This window comes from Meleagris gallopavo, chromosome 3 (genome assembly GCF_000146605.3).
Source record: "Meleagris gallopavo isolate NT-WF06-2002-E0010 breed Aviagen turkey brand Nicholas breeding stock chromosome 3, Turkey_5.1, whole genome shotgun sequence".
Classification (NCBI taxonomy): Eukaryota; Metazoa; Chordata; class Aves; order Galliformes; family Phasianidae; genus Meleagris; species Meleagris gallopavo.
In genome coordinates, this window is record NC_015013.2 from 48,250,989 (window position 1) to 48,272,228 (window position 21,240).

Below are 21,240 nucleotides of genomic sequence, written 5' to 3' on the forward strand. Positions count from 1 at the left end.
CCTGGCGGCCTCTGAGCGCTCGGTCCCGCGGCCTGGCGCTGCTCGTGACCCCCTGAGTTACACCTCACGGCTTCCCTGTGGTGCCCACAGCTCTAAAAATGCTTTGAACGATGGCAGTGCTCGCTGGAGCGTCAAGATGAGGCAAGCTGGGTTTGGCCAGTGGCTCAAGCCTGCGGTCATTGCCTCAATGACAGTGGTACGACCACAAAAGTACCGCACGGCTAGTTGTGTCCTGAGCAAGCCAAGCTCTAGAGATGGAAGTAAACTTGCTGTTAGGGGAACTCGTAACTACTTATTTTAGTTGGGTCTCATGATCTGCCTGAGTCTCGTGGCCTGCCTTTGCTGCTTCTTTCCACACGGGTAAAGGTTTAGTGACAGCTGCATGCTGTGCTTTGCTGTCTTCAGAGCAAAGTTGTGCCTCCTCAGAACGAGAGGGGTGTGGGTTGTACCAGAGGTATGTTTGCTATTTTCTTATGAGCATGAAAGTACTAATCACATAGCTTACAATTGTATTTTTACTATAACAGCATAGGCAAAGGCTTCTTTTTTTTTGGCTTTAAAGTTGTTAGCTCACAGATTCAAAGCATTCGTCTTACAGTCCCATGTGCATGTGCTGCAATAAAAATAATGCCCAAGCGAGGCAGCTCAGGTTGCATGGCAGAAATCAGCTCTTGGTGTTGATTTCACAAGGACTTTGCTGCCTGTGGGTTTGCCTTGCAGGGGTCTGTTTGCTGTGCCGATCTACTGACATCAGATGGCCTGACCGATGTTGCAATCGTTGCGTGTAAGGAGATTCCACTCTGCTGATCTTTTTGGGATCTGTCTCAAAGGAAACGCGACAAACAGGTGTGGCACATTCACCCCAGCTTCTTGTTGATTCCCCCACTACTTTTTTGCCTTTGTTGCTCCTTATGTTGGAAATATCCAAATAATTTTCTAGGACGGTATCTCTGATAAAGATTTTATTTGCAATTGCAATGGCGGACTTCCTGCAAGCAGGAGCGCACCCAGAAAACAGCGTTACATCTTTTATTCCCTATTCCCTGACGCTTATCTCTTTCTCCCCTAGTTCCTCATTGGCTGAGTACTTTAGGTTCACAATCTTCTCGATGCTTCACTAAACATGGAAACACTGGACAAACATAAATTTTTGCTGCCTAAGCATAAATCTGTAGTTAATTAATTAACTTATTCTACACTTGATCATTATTGTGTGGATATCTGCTTGTCCTTCCTTCCACAAAGATAAGCTCGGGAGAAAGACAGAGGGAGTATCTTGGTGCCTGCCTGTCACATCCTAACCTTCTCACGGAGTGAGACATTTCGGCCTTGTGTAGAGGCCCTGGCTTCTTTGATGTTTGCTAAATCTGTTTTTCTTTTGCTGGGAGTTTCTTATCCTAACAGAACAACTCTAAAATGTTTTCTAATCCCTAACACTATACTCGCATTGTTTGGAACATTTAACAACTATTACAGTTTTGCAAGAAAGAATTAATCACATAATTCAGTAATAATGTTTCTAAAACATGCCACTAACATATACAGGAATATTTTACTTCTTAGATCAATTATTTCTAAGGATAAGTTACAGAATAAAAATACGTTATGTTCTACGTCTTCAAACCAATTGCTCTTTTTAATATCAAATGCAGAAACAACATTCCATTTCCACACTTAGTGCACATTATACTCATGGAATAAAATATGTAATTTAAATGCTATTGCCATCTGCTGAGAAAAATGCAAGTTGTCCTTGGTATCGTATATTCAAGGGCTAATTAATGTTGGCAGGGACCTCTGGAGGGTCACTGTAGTTCAGCTTTCTGTTGAAAGCAGAGCACATTTAGGTCAGGTTGCATAGGGAATTTTCCACTTGTATTTTAATTGTTTCGGAGATGGAGAATTCATAGCCTCTCTGGGCAAACTGTTCCACCATGTGACTACACAGATAGTAAAACATTCTGTCCTGCAGCTAATGAGATTTACCCATGTTCCAGCTTGAGTCTGTGCTACCACTTGTGCCTGTCAGGAGAGCGTGACTCCAGCTTCCCCACATCTTCCCATTATGTGGTCATGGAGAGCAGTAACGTGTCCCCTGAGCAAGGTTGAAAAATCACAGTTATCTCAGCCATCGTGCTGGCACTAAGCTGGACTTGCCCTAGATCATCAGTGTCTTTTTTATTATGGGGAGCTCAAAACTGGTCACAGGAATCCAGGTGTGGCCTTATAAGTCAGTGAGGAATAACAACACTTGACCTACTGGCTACGCCCTTCCTGGTACAAAGTGGTTGGCTTTCTGTAGTGTTGAGTCATGTTCAGCATGTTGTTCAGTCCAACCACCATATTTTTTCTGCAAAATTGTGTGGCAATTTCCACCATGAGCTATATTAAGTCCGTAACATCATCCTTGTCTACCACCTATAGTACAGAGAGGTGATAATACTTTAACCTTTCTCTGAATACTGGCTTGATATCTATATTTAGAAGGCTGTGTACATTCATGTTGATATTCCAGTGCAATCCTTTCACATAATGCCTCCAGATTTTCTACACTCCCAAGAGAAAGCAAAGTGGATTATAAGCAAAGACTTACAAATGCTGATCAGACTAAGCCTATCTTGGTCAGAGTGAGTTTTGAAATCTTTTTGCTTGGCAGATGTGGACACCTGAGCATTTATCCGTGTTTATGTTGCCTCTGCATACTACCAGCCCACAGAACAGGGCTGGGTATTCTTTCAGTCCTACTGCAGCCTTTGGTCTTGGTTGCAGCTCTCTGTCACAATTAGGGGATGAGGATACAAAGCTAGCTGTAGCTGCTCCCTGGTGTCTGAGTGTTGTGAGTGTTGTTGGTTATGAAGTCAGCACCTTTGACTGCTTCACCTTTAAGTTAGCTTAATGCTAGGAAAAAAAGGAGCCCCAAAGATTTAACTCAGATCAATGCTGCCAGCAGCTCATTGCCTTTTCTGTGGCACCGAAATGCCTATCTCCACTGCCAGCTGTTCTTGCTTAAGGACATCTGTCAAGTTACATTTTTTGAAGCTCCTTTTTAAGCCCAAGGTTATACGTAGCTTTCAAGGATTGTCTCCTTGGGAGGAAGGGGATAATTATTTTGATTCTCAATTGGTGTACACAAAATTAAGTTTTCCTGCCTGTAAGAGGGTGCTAATGTTAATTCATAGTGTAGGATGACATTTGGTGCCCCGCTACACCAAAATAGTCCTGACAGTCGGACTGGATGGTCTTAGTGGTCTTTTCCTACCTTAATTACTATGATTCAGTCATCCACTAGGATCAGATAAACACTTTCCTTCACTGAATATCATTTTGGTGCAGAAGTGTCTGCCTGGAAGCTAGCGTAAAATAAGTACTTGTTTTGCTTGTTCTAGTTTGACAGAAAGCCCTGAGCTTTGCATTCAGAAGTGTTTTCATCGCTTTACTCAGTGCAGAAATGAGACTTGTGTCATCTAGTGGTAATGACCGTGCAATTTCCAGATTGCAACCTGTCTGAAGAATTACTTGCATATCCAAATAGAAAAATTACGTGATCGCTTTGCAGCAAAGTCAATTAAAATGTCCATTACTGCTTTTTTTTCCCCCATCATTTATTACGAGCCTTTATTATTTCTGTTGCGATAACACCCAGAGGCCATTGCAAGAAGTGGGAGCTGCGTTAAGCAACATGCTCCATAAGCAAATAGGAAGGCAGGATATTCTACTTGGAAATCTCGCAACCTTTGTGGAGACAAGCTACAGCAGGTGAGTTTGCAGGTTTCTTTCAGTTTCTCACACCTCCACATTTTGGTAGAGCCAGTCGAAACCACCGTAGCATGTTCCAAGAATATTTCTCCAGCTAAATCAGAGTAATACTTGTACTAAACAAAGCTGATGTTTCCTACTTAGCATTGTAAGCAATTTTATTTTCATTTGTTAGCCTTCCCTACCTGTGGAGACCTGTTTGACTTTTAATTACACTCACCTTAGTGTAGCTATTAATTTGGTCAGACGCTCTTGGCTTCAGACTCTCCACATGGGATCAAATCATACCAAAGGAGCTAACAGCAATCAGCCTGAAGCTGCCAGTAGTGTTAAATATACGTGTAGTGTGTCAGGTGGTGCTTTATCTTTTCATCTTTGTATCTGCCCTGGTGTATTTGTACGGCTGCTCCACCAACCTGTTCCACTGTATCCCTGTCTAAACTTAGTAAGTCCTATCGTCACATATTTTCTGCATTTATTTTTGACACGACTACATTCTCAGTGGAGATATTTATTATCTTGTTGCAGAAGCTTGGGAATTGAATTCAAGAGATTTGAAGCTTGACCCAAGTTTGCAGCAGACTTGCTGAATTATCTGAGTGGATCCTAATCCCTCCAGTACAATTTGCTCTTCCTTAACATGGTGCCAATTGCATGGCAAAATGTGGTCCAAGATATTAAAAAGCAGGTATGGATCAGGGAACTGTTGAAGGAAAACATTGTGGAAAGGCATCTTATTATTGCAGCAGAGTTTGGAGATAACTGATATGTTGCTACAAGCAAATTCCTAAAGTGTGTACCCATGCTAGATACCATGCATAAACACTAATATACTAACAAATTCAGAAGTTTACCCTATAAATGGCTGTTTAAGGCCCCGGGTTTGCATTAATATCAGGTTACTGCTCCTTGAGCACCATTCTGCCATTTGATGTTTAACTCAGGATTTGTTGTCAAAATGGAGAATGTAAGCAGAACCATCACACAAAGTTCCTGTCGACACTCCAAATCCAACTGGGGAGAAGGAACTGGAGTCAGGTTCAAGATCCACAGTGCTCTTGAAGATCAGCCTGTTTGTAAATTTTGTAAATTTTAGAAGTTTGTCTCAGTAAGGATTTGATGGAGAATCATGGGTAGTGAAGGACCTTCAGAAACTGTTCTTGGAGTCCTCAGAAAATGGACATGCTTCTCAATGCCGTACAGTCCAGACAATCAGAAGATGAGACTCGTGTATCCCATTTCTGAAGTGATTATAGAAATTTATACACATACACTGGACACCAAGTATGCCTACATATATATACATATATGTATATGTATGTACCCTACAAGAACAGAAATGTGCAGTACATATAAAACCACAGACATTTTCTGGCCTGTGTTGTATGTTAGTGTCATGCTCTATCTGTGTATCTGAGTCAGTGAAACATTTGCCATGGCAAAAATCTTTTCTGACATAACTGTGTTCCCAGCTGGCACAGCATTGGTTGCTGTGCTGTTCCTTGCTCGCTGACAAAGTGCGGCACTATGCAGAGTTTGGACCAGCTCTGTGTGAACGGCCTGAAACATTAAAAGCAGGACATTAAAGCATTAGTCCAGTGAGAATGTCTTGTCAACACAGCCGGAGCAAAATCGTTTAGTTAGCAACAGTTTAGATACGTGTCTGAGACTCTGTTTTGCTGGGCAGACAGAGTTGCTAGGCATGTGGCCTCGTTATTGATCTCCTGAGAGTTAGCATCTCTTTAAATCACCGAGAAGATAAAGCAAAAAATTTATTGACACATATATTTTAAGGTCAAGGAGGCTATTATTATCACATAATATTACTTCTTGGATATTGCATTATTTCATTCACAAAATCATAGAAGCATGGAATGGTCTGGGTTGAAAAAGACCACAATGATCATTTGATTTCCACCCCCTGCTGTGTGCAGGGTTGCAAACCACCAGATCAGGCTGAACAGAGCCACATCCAGCCTGGCCTTGAATGCCTCCAGGGATGGGGCATCCACAACCTCCTTGGGCAACCTGTCACCACCCTCTGTGTGAAAAACTTCCTCCTAATATCTAACCTAAACCTCCTCTGTCTCAGTTTAAAACCATCCCCCTTATCCTATCCAGGCTGACCATTTAGCTAGAATGCTTTGAAAGATGTTGCTTCCTGTATATAACTAGCAAGCCATCAAATATTGTCTCCTCTTCATTCACAAATAAACTTCTGGTTTTGCACAACATCTGGGGAAATTAATAGATTCAGCCTTTAGATGCCGCTTTTTCGCTTGTGAACAAATCACAACTCTTTCCTTTGATATTCTCTGAATAGATGGAGATGCTTTCTTGAAGTGTGACTGTAGGGATTTTTGACATTAAATCAAAATATAGCTCATTAAAACCCAAAATTGTACAAATGAAGCAAAAGGCCTGGGATGTCAGACACAGAGTGTGGATTTTCCCCTTTTACAATAAGCAAAATCCACAGCTTACTATAATAAGTATATCGGCAGGATGTAGACTTTTCTCTGAAGGAAATTGGATCAGCATAAGAGTCAGCATTACATTTAGGAACTGAACCACCAAGACTTGTTTGACTAACTGAATAAAGATATAGTCTTACTCCTTTGTTTCTTGAGTTGCTTTTTTGAAATCTTCCCTTCAGATCTGACCTAATGGATATTAATGCCAGGGGAAGTCTGTCAGTGATGTCTGGATCTCTGAAACAAACCTTATTTTGTCACGCTAAATTAAATTTTCCTGTTTTTCAAGCCAGAGCATTGGCTTTATTTGTTTTGTGAATGCTATCTCACCTGAAAAGACCTGGAAAATAAATAGAAGTCTAATGAACCAAGTGGAATAGAACAAACTGGTCTTAACATGAATAGAACATTAATTCTGGTATTCTACAAATAGAAATAACAGAATACTGAAAAATATTGAAATAACAGGTGACAGATAAATATTGAAGTGGACAGACAAGTGTGATAAGCTGAATAATATAGTCATTTTTATTGAAACAATGGTATGGAAAAATATGTTTTAGCAAAGCAAAAGCATTCTTGTTGTAGAGTATCATCAGGCTTATGCTGGGTTTATGTAGGTTTTATTGAATGTGTAGAAGGGCAGGTGAAAAGAAACTGGAATTCAGACAAGTATGAAACTAAGATGACGTTTGAAAGGACTGAATGCAGAGCTGCTGTGAGAAGGCACAACTCTATTTAGTCCCAAATGTGCAGTATGTTACTCCAGTGCTGGAAAAAAGATTCATATGTATGATCTTTGGTTGGATTGTTAGCATACATTAGCATTTTAACACCATTGACTCATGGAGCATGGGGTAATGACAGGGGTTCTAAACAACAATAGTATTTTGTGTCTGTTCAGAGTTTGCATTAAGTGAAGGACAAATGGGACAGTTTTTGTGCTACCTCATTTTATGTACAACAATTCTGAAACTTCCAAGACAAAATGAAATTTGATTTACTTACTGATTTCCCAGTAGTCATTAGGATTGGCTGAACAAAGTGTGAATTATTCCTGCAAATAGATTCTGAGACAAACAATGATTGTTAAAGTGCATTAAGTCTGACCTGCGGCTATTTCATCTGGTGCTCTGATCTTCTCAGCTCTTCTAATCTAAACAAAGGTGGGTGGATCAATAGCAAGGCAATTTTGCTCCAGGGAAAGAATGACGTGCGCAAGAAGTGGCATTAGGTCAGGAGGTACGACATTACCTTTTGTAACCCAAGTACCCATCCCTGTACATTGCACAGCAGTGATCATCCTAAATAAAGGGCTCCATATATCTGTGATCTCTGAGGCCATACCACTACCACATCTCTGATGGGATGCCAGGTCTCTTTGTACCCACAGGTCTTTCTTTGTGCTCATCTCCATCTTACAATGGCTAGGTATCTGAAACACAGGCACAAAGCTTTATGCTTTTCCTTGGCTCATGTGGAGCTTGCTCTTGCATATCCTTTGTATTCACTTGCAGCTGATAGGAAGTCAGCAGCCCATAATACCTGCACAAATCCCAGATAGAGAGAGCAGCAGGTTAGGCCACTGGATCTCAGTGTGCAGAGAGGCAAGCCTAAAGCATTGTGTTACTGGCACTGTTGTTTTCTGTGAGATACATGTATTTATGGCACTTCTTGGAAAGCATTTTGGCTCATTGTCCTGTTCCGTTCCTACTTCATGTCCTTACCCAGCACCTACCTTCTTCCTGTCATCTATGAAGTGGATTTGGTGCCCCTTAATTTCTAGTCTAAGTTTATTCTTGCCTATTAATGTGAACAGATGAGCAGCTGCTGCATTTGTTTGGTGTGTGAATGAACTCATCTATTTCCCTGCCTACCCTAGAAATGCAGTTTGGAACTTCCAAAGATGATTGTGTCTGCAGAGCAGTTTGAATCCCTCACACAAAAGGCACTACAGCAACGTAAAGAGCTACTGTTGATATCAATAAATCACGTCGGCCAGAAAAGAATGCAGGTTTTCGTTTTAGAACAACAAACAAACCACAGCAGTATTTACTGAGCACTTTAAAGATAACAGTGATTACATAAACACTAAGAATTATTAAGGTTTCTTTGTGAAAAGGTTAACTGTGTGGTGGTAAACAGTACTGCAACTTCCAAGCCCATCTACAGCCAAAATAAGCACCTTTTGATTACAGGGAACTCAAAGCCAAATCCAGCCCTCTCTTCAAAGGCTGAAGAAGATGAAGCAAATACCAGAAGGTCTTCATGCCTAAAAACCCCAAGCTGGATGAAGAAGATCTTGGCTGAAGCTAGATTCAATTTCATCCTGAACATGGCAGAGAAAGGTTTTCCTGACACTTCTCTACCACTGTTGTACAGCCTGTGGACCTTGCCACCCAGCATTAAGGAGAGCCTGGAGGGAGCTATGAGCCTCTCCCTTCAAACTGTGGCAGAACCACATTTTAAATATTCTTTAGAAACAAGAAAAGCCTGTTACAGCCCAGCATTACTCAGAAAAGAAGATCTAGTAAGTGCATCCCCTCAGAAGGCCATCGGATACTCCATGTGGGACGTGTGATCCCAGATGTTCTTCACCTGCTGCATTAGAACATAGGCTGTGGTAGCCTGTCGTGGAGGCAGCAGGAAACAGGACCTGGAAAGTCCTGCTGTGAATGGTGGGGAGCATTTTCTCATGGGCAGGCATAGTTCAAGTAGCTCTTTTGTTGAGTAGCTGCCCCTTTCAGGGTGAGACTACTTGAACAAGAAAATACGCCTGGCAGAAAGGAGAGGTTACCTGCAGCCCATCTGATAATATTCATTGCTCACCCAGAATGGCTGGCTACTGAAGACCCTCCAGTGATTATCCTTCCCCTTCACAACTATGACAGGGCTTTTCATCTTAAGAATGTGTTTTTTTCCCAGCTGTTTATATGAAGAAACTTTAGGGAGAAATATCAGTGTTGTGGCAAGGCTGCCTGGAGTCCCTGTAGCTTTCTCCAGAACAGTATGTTTACCTTCAGCCTGCTGCAGCCTCCAAATGAACTTGTTAAAGAAATTAGAGTCCAGCCCTGTAAAATGCTGTGCAACAAACTTTCCCAACAAGGCTCTCAAGATTTCTATCTGCTCAATTTTTTTCAGTCTTTCAGAGGATTGAAACCTGGATACAGTCATCCTCCATGTCTTGCATAATTCTTTAGTTCTGTACCAATTCATTTGCAAAGTTTCAGTGAGGCACAACATTATTTTAATTTGAAAAATACAGCAACATGTATTACCTAAGCAATTAGATTTTTTCTGATGTTGCCTTACGCTGTTGGAAAACTTAAAGCTTTCCTTTCTAATGCTGAATTAAGAGAAATTTCAGCTGCCAAGCAGCTCTCTTTATCCAACCCTGACTTCTTACCTCACTTACTCACAGAAAGAATAACTTTATGATTTGGTAATGTATATGGCTAATTTGCTCTACCGTAAACTACATTTCTTTGTGCAAACTCACTATTTTTTTTTTTCCCTCCAGGCACTGAAGCAAAAGTGCAAAAATAGAGCTAAATCCTAGCTAAATCCATTTTTAAAGCAGAGCATACTTTGTGTTTCCTTACAATTTTCTCTGTCCTCAACATCTTAAGCAATTTTTCAGCAATTTGTCAGAGTCTGAAGACAAGTGAAGTGTCTAGACTTATATTCTGGATTAACATTATACCTCAACTCACTGCAAAATAATCTCTAATGTGTTTGTGGCTAACAAGAGTTAGTATGTTTTTATACTGCAGAAATGACTGGGTTTTAATGTAGCAACTTATAGTAATGTGGTTATAAACAGCTCTTTACAACACCTTAACAATTTGCTCTGCTTTCTGCACACAGGCACCAAGTAGCATGTCTCCTAAGCGTCTCAGCCACAAAAAAAAGGACAGATTTGCTGTTGAGAATTCATTTTCCAGGCTCACATTCATTAGTGGGCCTGTTCGAGTGTGGCTATATGTAACCCTCTCACCAGCTGCTAAAACACCTGTATGCTGTGAACTTCTCCATTAACTCCCATCACAGACTTTGGGACGAGTGCATTGCATAGTAGTTGTGGATATCAAACCAGAGAGTAACATACAGGGAAGGGCATGCAGAACATATGTAGATTACTTGTAGAGCATCTGTACTGTTGTGTCTGACAGCCAACCTTCTGGTGTACTTGATTTGCTCAATAAACTGATCCTGTCCTTTCCTGTAGAAAGGCGGGTATGTATGCTGTAGGGCTGGGGATGCCTTCCCACAGCACTGCATACACATTGCAAAATGCTGCATGCTGTCCCACTGTGTCTCTGTTGCAGAGGAATCAGTCCAGGTGCTACATCAAGGAGGAAATCACTTTAGTTATTATTTGTTCGGTATCTTTTGGCGTAATTCATAATGCTCTGGATTATTTTACAAAGCTCTATGTAAAAACCAAAATGTTACCAAAGCCCTGGGCTGGCAGGAGGACTTTTCCTGTTGGGATGTCACGGATGGGATGTCGCTCTAGCCTTGTGTGGCACTTGGTGGTACAGAGGAATTGGCAGAGCTAGCACTGCCAGCAAAGGGATTGCAGCAGCACCATGGGGACCAACCGACTCCAAACAGCTGCAAGACCTGTGTGTCCTTTTGGCACAAGGGCTGAGTGCTCCCAGCCCACAAGTGCACCCTGAGGCACTCATCACAGGCGTGTGGCCCTGCCAGTGTGGGAATGTGTCTTCGAAACACTGGGAGCACTTGGGGTGTGGGGGGTTGCACACACTGCACGCGTGGAGGAGCTAAGTCAGTGCCAGCACTGCTGGGACCCTGGTGCATAGGCAAGGCTGTATGCAAACACTGCTCTCAGGCCAAACCCTGCTCCTGTCATCATCCTTCTGAATTCAGAGATGCCATGTGGAGGCGCAAGGGCATGGTGGCTCCCTGGCAAGGGCCTCACATGTTCGCAGTCATATGCTGGAGAGGCTGATCAGTTCTGCAGACTGTTTCAAAAAGCCCTTCTTGGGCAATCTAGGTTTACTGTCATGCTAATGTCATCGGGGCTCAACTCTGCCAAAACACATTTGCTGCATTAACTTTTCCTTTGCTTTTCCTTTGCGCGGAGAAGTCGGAGAATACGTTCATTTTTTGTTAGTTCTGCTGGCAATTCATTTGCCTGGAACAAAAAACCTCAAAGTTAGAAAAAATAAGCAATTATTTCCTATACATTTTTTAAAAGCATTCAGTTCTAAAGAACATGGTGCTGAGCTTAGCCATTACATGCTTACTTCAGTGCTGTCTCTGCCACTGTTGGAGATATCTTAAGAAGTAATCTTTGCACACAGTGTGCAAGTATCTCTCAACTCTTCAGAACAGATTTAGCCTGGGATCTGTCTTGTGAACTTATTTTGTGCTGCCTGCCCAAATTAAATGGTATCGTTTGAGTTCTCTTTGCTGCTGGCAGAAGGAGAATACTGCTGCTGAGTTGCTTTTGGGAAATAAAAATCAAAGGAACGACTTTAATTGCTATGAAATAGTCAGCCCTATTCTTTAGGATAGATAATATAAAATCAGTTTGGTCTTCTTTATGTATTGACAAAAACCTGATAACAGAAAATACTTATAATGAATCTACTTATGAAAATCATAACTCTGTTTTGTACTCTATTTTACATCTAATTAAAAAAAAAAAATGGGTAGAAGAGGTTGTAAACACAGATTTTTTTTATGCTGCACACTCTCCTACTGCAAATTGCCATCAACAGCAGAAAAATCTTGCATGTTGGAGGACAACAGCAAAACAAACTGCCATACAAGCAGCATTAACTCTGCTGCCATCAAGTGGATTGATATAGAAATAACATGCAGATTTTAAATAACCAAATCAGAATGCATATGCTGGATTATTTGTGTTATAAAATTTCATTGACATAATCATAAACCAGAAGTAAATACCAGTTCATTCATTCACAGCTTAACTAAGCCTGCCAGATAACAAATGCCAACGGCAAATAGTTCATAAATCAACTCAGAGGAAGATACTTCGTTAGAAATGACCAAACATATAATATTAACACACTTTACAGAATAAAAAAAGACAAATTTCTGCAAATAAAGAGTTGCTGCCATAAAAAGAATCTGAAACTATTTCAGTAAACTAACATATTTACAAGAATGTATTGGAAAGGTGTGTGTAATTTTGAGGTATTTTTAATATTAACAATGTGCTGAATCCTAAGCAAATTGTAGCAAAGGAGCCCATATACACATTCCTTACCACAGAAATATCCTCCTTACACATCTGTCATATGAGACACAAATACAAGTTACGGCTTATCAAAACGAATAACAGATTACTGTTCCCCAGAATATAACCTAGCTAACATGTGATATGCACAGGTGCTCCAAAGCTCGGTGCATCCTTGCCCAGAGTGGCATGCCGGGACGTACCTTGTTCCTCAGACATGGGTCTGCTCCCGCTTCCAGGAGCAATGCCACTGTCCTAACGTTGCCACTCAGAACGGCTGCGTGGAGAGCAGAAGTACCATTCTGGAAAACACCAGTGGAGACATTCGAAATCAAAAGAGCAGTGAAACAAAAATGTTAGCAATGAACAAACATACAAACAGTAAATAATATAGAAAAGGTTATGCCATCAAAGAGTATGATTGTGATTTAGACAGGGTGCAGGCAGGCTAGTGAATTACAAAAGAGATGGTGTTAAATGCTTTAACAAAGAAAGTCAGGGTCTTTTTTATCACAGTAATATCTTCTTTTAAAAATTGCCCTTGACAATAAATCAGAGGTGAAATGAACTCAGCAATTGCTGCTGCCTGGCAGTATCAGCCATTAGCAAGTGAAAAACAAGAACAAGCAGTAATGGAAACCATCTGTGCATATTATTTCTCTTCTCTGATGATTAATGTTCTCACTGGCAGACAGCTGAATGGTGATTTTCTTTTTTTTTTCGTAGCTGACCTTTTGCTCATGTCTGCAAACTGACAGCTCAAGTAAGTGTGGAAGATATTTCATTCTTGTAATTAACAACTCAGCTAACGACACCTGAATTTTCAAGTATATCAAAACTGCCAATTAGATGCATCCACAGAATCTATCAAAGTGTGTGATTTATGAGTACACTCAATTTCATTCGCTATTAAAATGCAGCTTCCAAAGAACTGCTATTATTTTTAAGTCATGTTTTGAATTCAAAAACAAAAAGAGAATTGCTCACGACAGATCTCTCAGGATCCTAGCTTGCTGACTAAAGTCAATAAAACGCAGGGTATAATGCTAAAAACTGCATCATGAGCAATCTGTTGACAGATTCTGTCAGCTGACAGAAACTAAGATAATTCTTTCCACAACACAATGTTCTTCCTCATTCCAAAAATCGAATTCACAGCATCTTTTCAAATGATTTGTATGTAGCCCCAGTGACTAAACAAGTTAATTCCATTTTTTCTCTTGACTTTCTGAGTTTGAGGTCTTTATTGTCTTCCACTTGCATAATTAGGAACATTAAGGACTTTCATTAGACTTCTTGACTCTTTGTCTAAAAATCTGTATGTTTCACTACTAACCTTCAGCAGACCAAGAGTGGGAGAAAATTTCAGTAATTCTTCTATCACATTGTTGTACCCTTTAATGGCAGCCTTCAGTAAAGCAGTTGTACCATCCTTTAAGAAAGGGAAGAAGATCAATTCAATCATAACAAACATTTTATCCTCATTCCCCTAGTCTGGAGGGCAACACCAGCTGACCCTCACATCCTGGGAGAAGGATCGTGCTCTGCTTATCACCTTTGAGGAGGCATCTCCACAACACATGCTACTGATTTCAGGGCATCTGGAGGATTGTTCCCCCAAGAGGTGAAAACTTCAAGGGGAAATAAACCAGTAATAAACTCTATTTCATGCCTGTTTGTCATTTATATGGACACCTCAGAGGGCTGGAGCACCTCTCCTGTGAAGAAAGGTTGAGGGAGTTGGGCTTGTTTAGCTCAGAAAAGGCTCTGGGGAGACCCTGTTGCAGTCTTCCAGTACTTGAAGGGAGTTTATAAGTAGGAGGGAGACTGACTTTTTACGTGATCTCTTAATGCTAGAACAGGAGCAAATGGCTTTAACTAAAAGAGGGGAGATTTAGTTTAGATGTTAGGAAGCAATTCTTTATTCAGAAGGTGATGATGCACTGGAACAAGCTATGTGAAGAAGTTGTAGATGCCCCACCCCTGGAGACATTCCAGGCCAGGTTGGATGGGCCCTGGGCAGCCTGATCTAGTGGGTGGCAACCCTGCCTGTGGCAGGGGGATTAAAACCAGGCAATCTTCAAGGTCCCTTCCCACTTAAGTCATTCTATATTATGATTCTATCTCCATTCCCTTATTCCAGGATGTCATTTCCTTATTTCAGACACACATGGAGAAACAGAGCCCATGGGAGAATGTTACAACCTGGGAAACAGAATAAGCTCTGGGAACATTGGGCTTCCCTTCAGACAGCTTTGCAGCCTTAAAACAAACCAAGAAGAATCTGCAGACAAAGTGCAGAAGTGCTACTCACATCCCGTGCAGCATCCCGCTCAGCTCCCCGAAGCAGCATGACTCGCACCACTTCACTATGGCCCATCTGCGATGCAATCCACAAGGGTGCTGTCCCATCCTTCAAACAAAATAAGACTGTTGAAGGTTTCACTTTTATATCCTGTACTTGTTGTCTATGGATATGGATGGACTTCAATTCCTCTACAAACTCCTGCACCACAGACAGACAGTTAGATGGTTGGACTGGATGATTTAGAGGTCTTTTTTGACATTGGTAATTCAATGATTTTATGAAATGCAGACACAGGAGCTCACTGCATGAAGTCAGAACCTCTCCAGTTGTGGTGTAGGGCTAACCTTAGATATTTTCTCTTGCACAGTTGACTTGAAACAAGCATTACTCTATGAATTCTTAAAGCCATCTCTGGCTTCCCAGGTGTGCCTTAAATACATAGGGAAGTTTGGACCATAAAGGCCAAAGGTATGCTGCACAGTTCTAACTCTAGGTGGCTAGATGTGGCAGAAGATACAGGTAAATCTCAGCATGCATGGATGAATTCAGCAGCTGAGTATCTGTACGTATTCAATGGAAACCGTTTATAGAAACTAAGGAAAGATTTTAGATGTTCACCAACTTTCAGTGTTGAGTTAAACTGTCTCTTCTTAAGGAACCTAATAAAAATGCCCTGACTTACAGTAATAGTGAATACATTAAGGATTTTATCTGCCAGGGCTCCACTAGAAAACAAGGCACTTTTCAAAGAATATAGTGCAAACCAATCTGGTTTAAAAAAACAAATAATAATAATAAAAAATCTTATATAATCATTACTTGAGCAGAAGATCTCAGAAAATAAAATGCATGCTCAAAATAAGCTAAAATTATTGTTGGGTTTCTACCTCCAATGCAAAGATGATTTGAAATGCAAAGTATTTCTTGCTGCAGTTGGAATTGTTTCATGATTATTTCTGCTTTTGCTTATAAACAGACAAGTTTGCTTCTCAGAACTAAAAGAGGTCTCCAGCAGTTAAGTTATGTAGTGCCAAACTGATTTTCATGGGCCTTTAACTAGAGGCTTTTCCTGTATGGACTTCAACTTTTAAGTGAGGCCACAAGTAGCAGGGTGCCTTCTTGTGCCCTCAGTGCCTGCCAGTTCCTCTCGCCTCACTCAGCAGCCTGGAGACTTGGCAGGAAAGATAGGAGACAAAATATACTGGTGACCCCAAAAGAGCCTTAATGAGAAGTTTTGGAAAAAAACCAGCTTTTTATTTTAAATGAAATATTTCCACCTTGATCAAAGAAGAAAACTTTTAAGTGCCAAATGAAGATTCATGTGACCTGCTAAAGCTATTCAAAAACCTTGTTGAACCAGTGCTCTGTTTTCTATGGGCTAGTGACTTCATCCAATGGAAGAAACAGAAAACTTATTTCCTCTTTTGGTAAAGTATTTTGGTCTTTCCTCTTTCTGATTCTGAGAAAGAGCAAATGTGAGTCCTGGTATCTTCAGTCTTTCCAAATGGTGAAGAACAGGGTCTTTGTCAACTCTTCTATCAAATCTCTATAAATGATCACATAGAAGTTAGTGGCTGACCTCATTCTAGTACATAACCTGTTAATACAATGAATGGTCTTCATGATTCAAAAATAACAAAGGCTCTCTTACACACAGAGCACGTGATTTTAGCATGATAGCAAAAACCCTTTCAATTTATACTGTTTAGTAAGCTGTTAGTAAGCTGACACCATATTTTTTTTGTCCACCAGAGGGCTCTAGAACGTAGCAAGAGAGACACTAAAAAGCCTATAATCTTGGAAAACATCTGAGAGACCTCTGCACCACCTGATGTGCATGAGGAACTAATGCTATGTAAATCCATGCTTCTGTTTGCATAGGAAATGCAAATACAAGAACAAGGACAGCTTTCTTTCACTTACAGTGACAATTATAGGAATGAGTCTTTTCAGTTACGAATGAAAAGAAGTAGAAGGAAACACTTGTGTTAGGTAACATCAGTGTTACCAATAAACTGTCTTTAATCGTGCTGCTGTTAGACATCATCAGTTATAGGGTAGAGGCAGAAATACATTGTGAGAAAGTGACCATCTTGGGGAACTTCACTTAAAGGGAAGAAAGATGATGAAGATGATGGTGGGTTCCCACTGAGTAATGCCAGCTTCTGTCTTTTAAACAAACAGCGTCTAACAGGCAGGTTTTTGTAAACACATTTATATGGAGTAGATTAGATTTCTATCCATTTTCATGCTTATGTGGGGTGCAAAAGAGATATTACATACTACTAAGAAGTGATGTGAGGATTCCTGTATAAACAGATATTAGGACTTGAAGATGAGTCATGAAAAAGCAAGCTCAGGGAAAGAAGCAGTTCAAAGTATACTTTTCTCCTTTCGTCTCTGCCCACCCAGCAGACTGGAGACCACTACATTTATAGAATAAACAGTGTTAAATACTGCATATGTTTAAAGTTGTGTTTATTTCCTTATTTGATTATAAATTCATTTTAGATACAAACTATATCTCATTATGTCCAACAATCCCAAACACATCCTGATGGAAATTTCTGATGCTCTTTCTCAGTGCTTGCTGGTGGCTTGAAATTTTAGGAAGGCCTGGATTAATGCAGGAGGTGAAATAACTCCAGGATTGTCACTGATGACTTTCAGGGACAAAGAGCCCTTACTTTCAAGCTGTTCAATGTCACCTCCTCTCCTGCCCATCAGTCTTCTTGTATCATTATACCAGCTGAATTCCTGTTTATAACAGGTAAGCCAAGTCTGAAGTCTGTACTCAGTGTGGTTTTACTGGCTTACATATATGTGATTACACTGCATGTGTAAAAATATTAATTTTCTGAATATTTTGAATCTACTCATCCAGTCAAACTAAAGCTTGCTGGGACACACTACCAAAACACAGTGTAAAACTCACTGGCAAATAAACTTCTAGCTTTGCTTTTGAGTTAGAGAAGCAAAGAAACATTGCCTACATTGCTCTGCAGTCACTGTCTCACGTTCTGTCTAGACAATAAGATGACAAAAACAAAATTCCAGTCTAGCTCCATGGAAGCCCCATCACAATGTCAGGAAGAATAGAAGTAAGCTAAAAATCAAGAGAAATGACAGTTCCAGGAAAGAAACTCTCCAGAAAGCTCTATTCAGCCTTGTGAGAGCTGAGCCAGAGGGCCTGCACAAAGGCATCCAGTGCCACCAGAGATGTGCCCATGTGTCAACGGAAACGTTGAGGGACTAGGAAGTGGGGCACGAGACCCACCGTAGAAGCAGGAATACACACACAGTGAACATGCACATGGTCAGGAAGATGAATTATGACCCCAAATTCACAAGATAGAGAGGAAAATGTGGGCATATGAGGAAGGGAAGAGAAGCATGAACTGACGCTGGACGCCCTACATCCAGTGTTACACTGCTTAAAATGGTTTCCTGTAGCAGTAAGAGCAGCACAGTTTTTAACTGATGTTAAGAGTCATTTGGCATCAAAACTGCCCCATCTAGGTCTACATTCCTGGTGACCACCATGTCACCTCTTTGAACAGAGTACAAATTTGTTAGCAAGAAAGAGGCTGAAGTCCATCCAACCATTACTTTACTAATTAAACAGTAAAAACATTTGATTTGTTAAGGAAATCCTTCAGATTACAGTGGGCCTAAACACAAATGCCTCAGACCTATCCAGCCATAATCTTAGCAGGGATCGGAGGTACCCTGAAGCAAACTAAGCCCATGCTGTCACAGACAAAACATAGCCAGGAGGAACATTCACATGGAGCTGAGTCTCTGCCTCAACTAAGATTTAAAAATGCATCACAAAGCATTGTGTTATAGAAATTGTATTGGAGAGCTGAAAAGTACTGTCAGAAAGAATTAGTTGAAGCATTAAAATTACAATTTTTTTTTCAGTAGCTGGCATAGAGTGTGGTTTTTATGGTGACATAGACTAAACTGGTTGAGGTAAATCTAAGGTTCCCCAACTTTGTTTTAACCCACTCAAAAGGCATTAATGCATACAATGATCTATCTTTCCATATTGATTTTTTAGCCTACATTAAGTAACAGCCAACAACACCGCATAGCCTTGACCTAGGGAGACAGTGTGGAAGCAGCCTAGGAGCAATGAGAACATCAGTGCAGGGCATAGCTGCCAGCCTCCCTCTCTGTTGGTTAATGCTCCAGCCTGGGTTTCAAAGTGCACACTGAGAATGCATAGTAAAACTAAATGTGAAAGGCTTTGTCAAAGATTAGGTTTGATACTGATACATATTTTCAAAACCAGGTCTACTAAATATAATACTGTATTTCACAAGGTTTTTCAAGTGTTTCCAAAATTTTTGAAAGAATGAGGACGTGATGGACCATGTTCACGTTCACAAGTAACTTGGTGCAGCAGAAGCAGGACAGCAGCTGCAAGAGGTAGTGCAAGGCACTTACAACATCATCAAATACAAATTGAGAGTTTCATTTTGATTTAGCCTGGTCCCATGGCCCAAGCATACCCAACCTGCATGTGGTTCAAAGTTATCCAGAAGAATAGCCAGATGTCTGATCCCTGTTTGGTTTGAAGCACAATTGTTGCACCTAAAACACAGCTTCTAGTTTCACTTTTTACAGAAACAATCTAGGTTGTCTGCAAGCAGAAATGACTGGGGCATTTGTTTCAAATCTACCCTACAAATCTGAACTAAAACACAGATACACGCACAGCCACGTTCTACCTTCCAGTGAAAGACCATCACGGGAACCCAATGCCCAGTAAAAATTCCAGTGTTAACTTTTAATGACTGTAAAGTTTAGTAATTAGACACCAATTCTGCCTTGAAGGGTGGAGCTTACCTGTCGAGGCTGGTTAACTTTTGCTCCTGAAGAAAGCAGCAACCGGATGACATCCAGATAGCCTCCTTGAGCTGCCAAGAAAATTGCAGAAGCTCCATCCTAAGAACAAATACCTCCAGCTTACACTGTGTTGAAATGACACCATTTTTTTTATAAAAAAACAAACCAAGTATGTTCTCCTTTCTAATCCATTATGTACTGGAACATCATATATACAGCTAAGCTCAAGAAACAATGTCTAAAATCATAAGTCTTGTTCAACCAGGCTGGATGGGACTTTGAGCAACTTGGTCTAGAGGGAAATGTCCCTGCCTACAGCAGAAGGTTGAAGCTAGATGATCTTAAAGGTCACTTCCAAACCAAACCATTCTATGATTCTATGATAACAATCTATAGTAACATTTTCTTCCAGCATGCACAAGTACCAGCTCCCATTGTGTATCACACAGAGCATTAAATCCTGGGTCTGGAATACCAAACATCTTGTTTATCACCGAAGTATCAGTCTTCGTAACTAGAAATTCATTCATATTTAGCAAAATGTATTTATTTAGGTTCACTTAATTTTCTGTGCCTATACATCTGTGCGCTCTGCCACACAGATGCACATGGTGAAAACATGTCCAAGTACTTTGCAGAGCTGAAGACTCTGGCACTGAAGCCTGCCCTTTAGACTGAACGAGTGAGTACTGTACTACACTGCTATGCCATGCCAGCAACTACCATGCTGCTGCTCTGGCACATCTTGCAGAAGAGACTGACTCTGAAGGTAAGCATGTAAAAGTAACACATGAAAGACAGGGTATCTCCTAGCCTATCAGAAGCTATCGTTTCCCTATGGAAGGCTTGTGAAAGAAATAACTAATTTGGGATTTATTTTTCCTCACCATGTCTTTCACATGGAGATGTCAGCATTAGAAAATGCACAATGCTTGGATTCACATAAGCTTTTTTCCATAAGAAAAAAATTATAAAGTTTTATATATATATATATATGGGTTTTTTGCTTGTTTTTTTTTGTTTGTTTGTTTGTTTTTGTTTTAATGAAAAATATTCAAACTACATTGAAATCCACCCAAAGAACTAGAAGGCAAAATTCATATTGGGGGTAGGACAGATATTTACCCATCATATATCCACAATACTTTGCACAGAGCATTCTAGGACAAGTTTTCCCAGAAAGTGGGATGTTCTGGTTTAAGTAGAGCCATGAGTGAACACCCCACCGTGTCTCAAATGTACAGGTGCATATCTTACAGGCACCTCTTGTGTGTATTTTTCCGAAATACAGGGTATTTTGGCAGAAACCCATTTTTGACCTTGTTGGCGTATCACCAGGTTGGAATGAATGCTGTTGTCTGCTTACGTATACTGTTGAGGTCCCCCTCCTATAAAACTCAGGCCTGAATCATGAGCTGAATAGAGAACCCAGGAACTGGAGATAAAAAGTTTGATCTTGATTTCATGACAATTGCCCTGGTAAAGAAGAGAGATATCTGCTGGTACTGCAGATGAATATTTGCCCCTGGGTCCTCTAGGAGGCTGTTTTCTCTGGCTGCTTTGCAAATGCATGAAATAGGGTGATGATATTGGGTGCTTTGCAGGCTTCCTCCAGA

At 40.6% G+C, this 21,240-nt stretch overlaps 1 protein-coding gene and 1 long non-coding RNA gene across 2 annotated transcripts in view; one reads left to right on the forward strand and one right to left on the reverse strand.

Annotated features, from left to right (window-relative positions):
• Window positions 1-7: 7 nt before the first annotated feature.
• On the forward strand, window positions 8-14,122 carry LOC104910291. The gene is made up of 4 exons (XR_792935.2): window positions 8-454; window positions 721-846; window positions 13,189-13,225; window positions 13,956-14,122. It is a non-coding gene; the product is annotated as an uncharacterized LOC104910291 (long non-coding RNA).
• ANKRD29 (ankyrin repeat domain 29) overlaps window positions 6,736-21,240 on the reverse strand; it is a 32,122-nt gene continuing 17,617 nt past the window's right edge. Inside the window, exons 6-10 of the mRNA XM_010708835.3 lie at window positions 19,625-19,723; window positions 14,777-14,875; window positions 13,799-13,894; window positions 12,666-12,764; window positions 6,736-11,391 (exon numbers count right to left, since the gene is read on the reverse strand). Of these exons, the coding sequence (XP_010707137.1) occupies window positions 11,308-11,391; window positions 12,666-12,764; window positions 13,799-13,894; window positions 14,777-14,875; window positions 19,625-19,723 (477 nt within the window). The 3' untranslated portion in view covers window positions 6,736-11,307. The remainder of the gene's footprint in view (window positions 11,392-12,665; window positions 12,765-13,798; window positions 13,895-14,776; window positions 14,876-19,624; window positions 19,724-21,240) is intronic.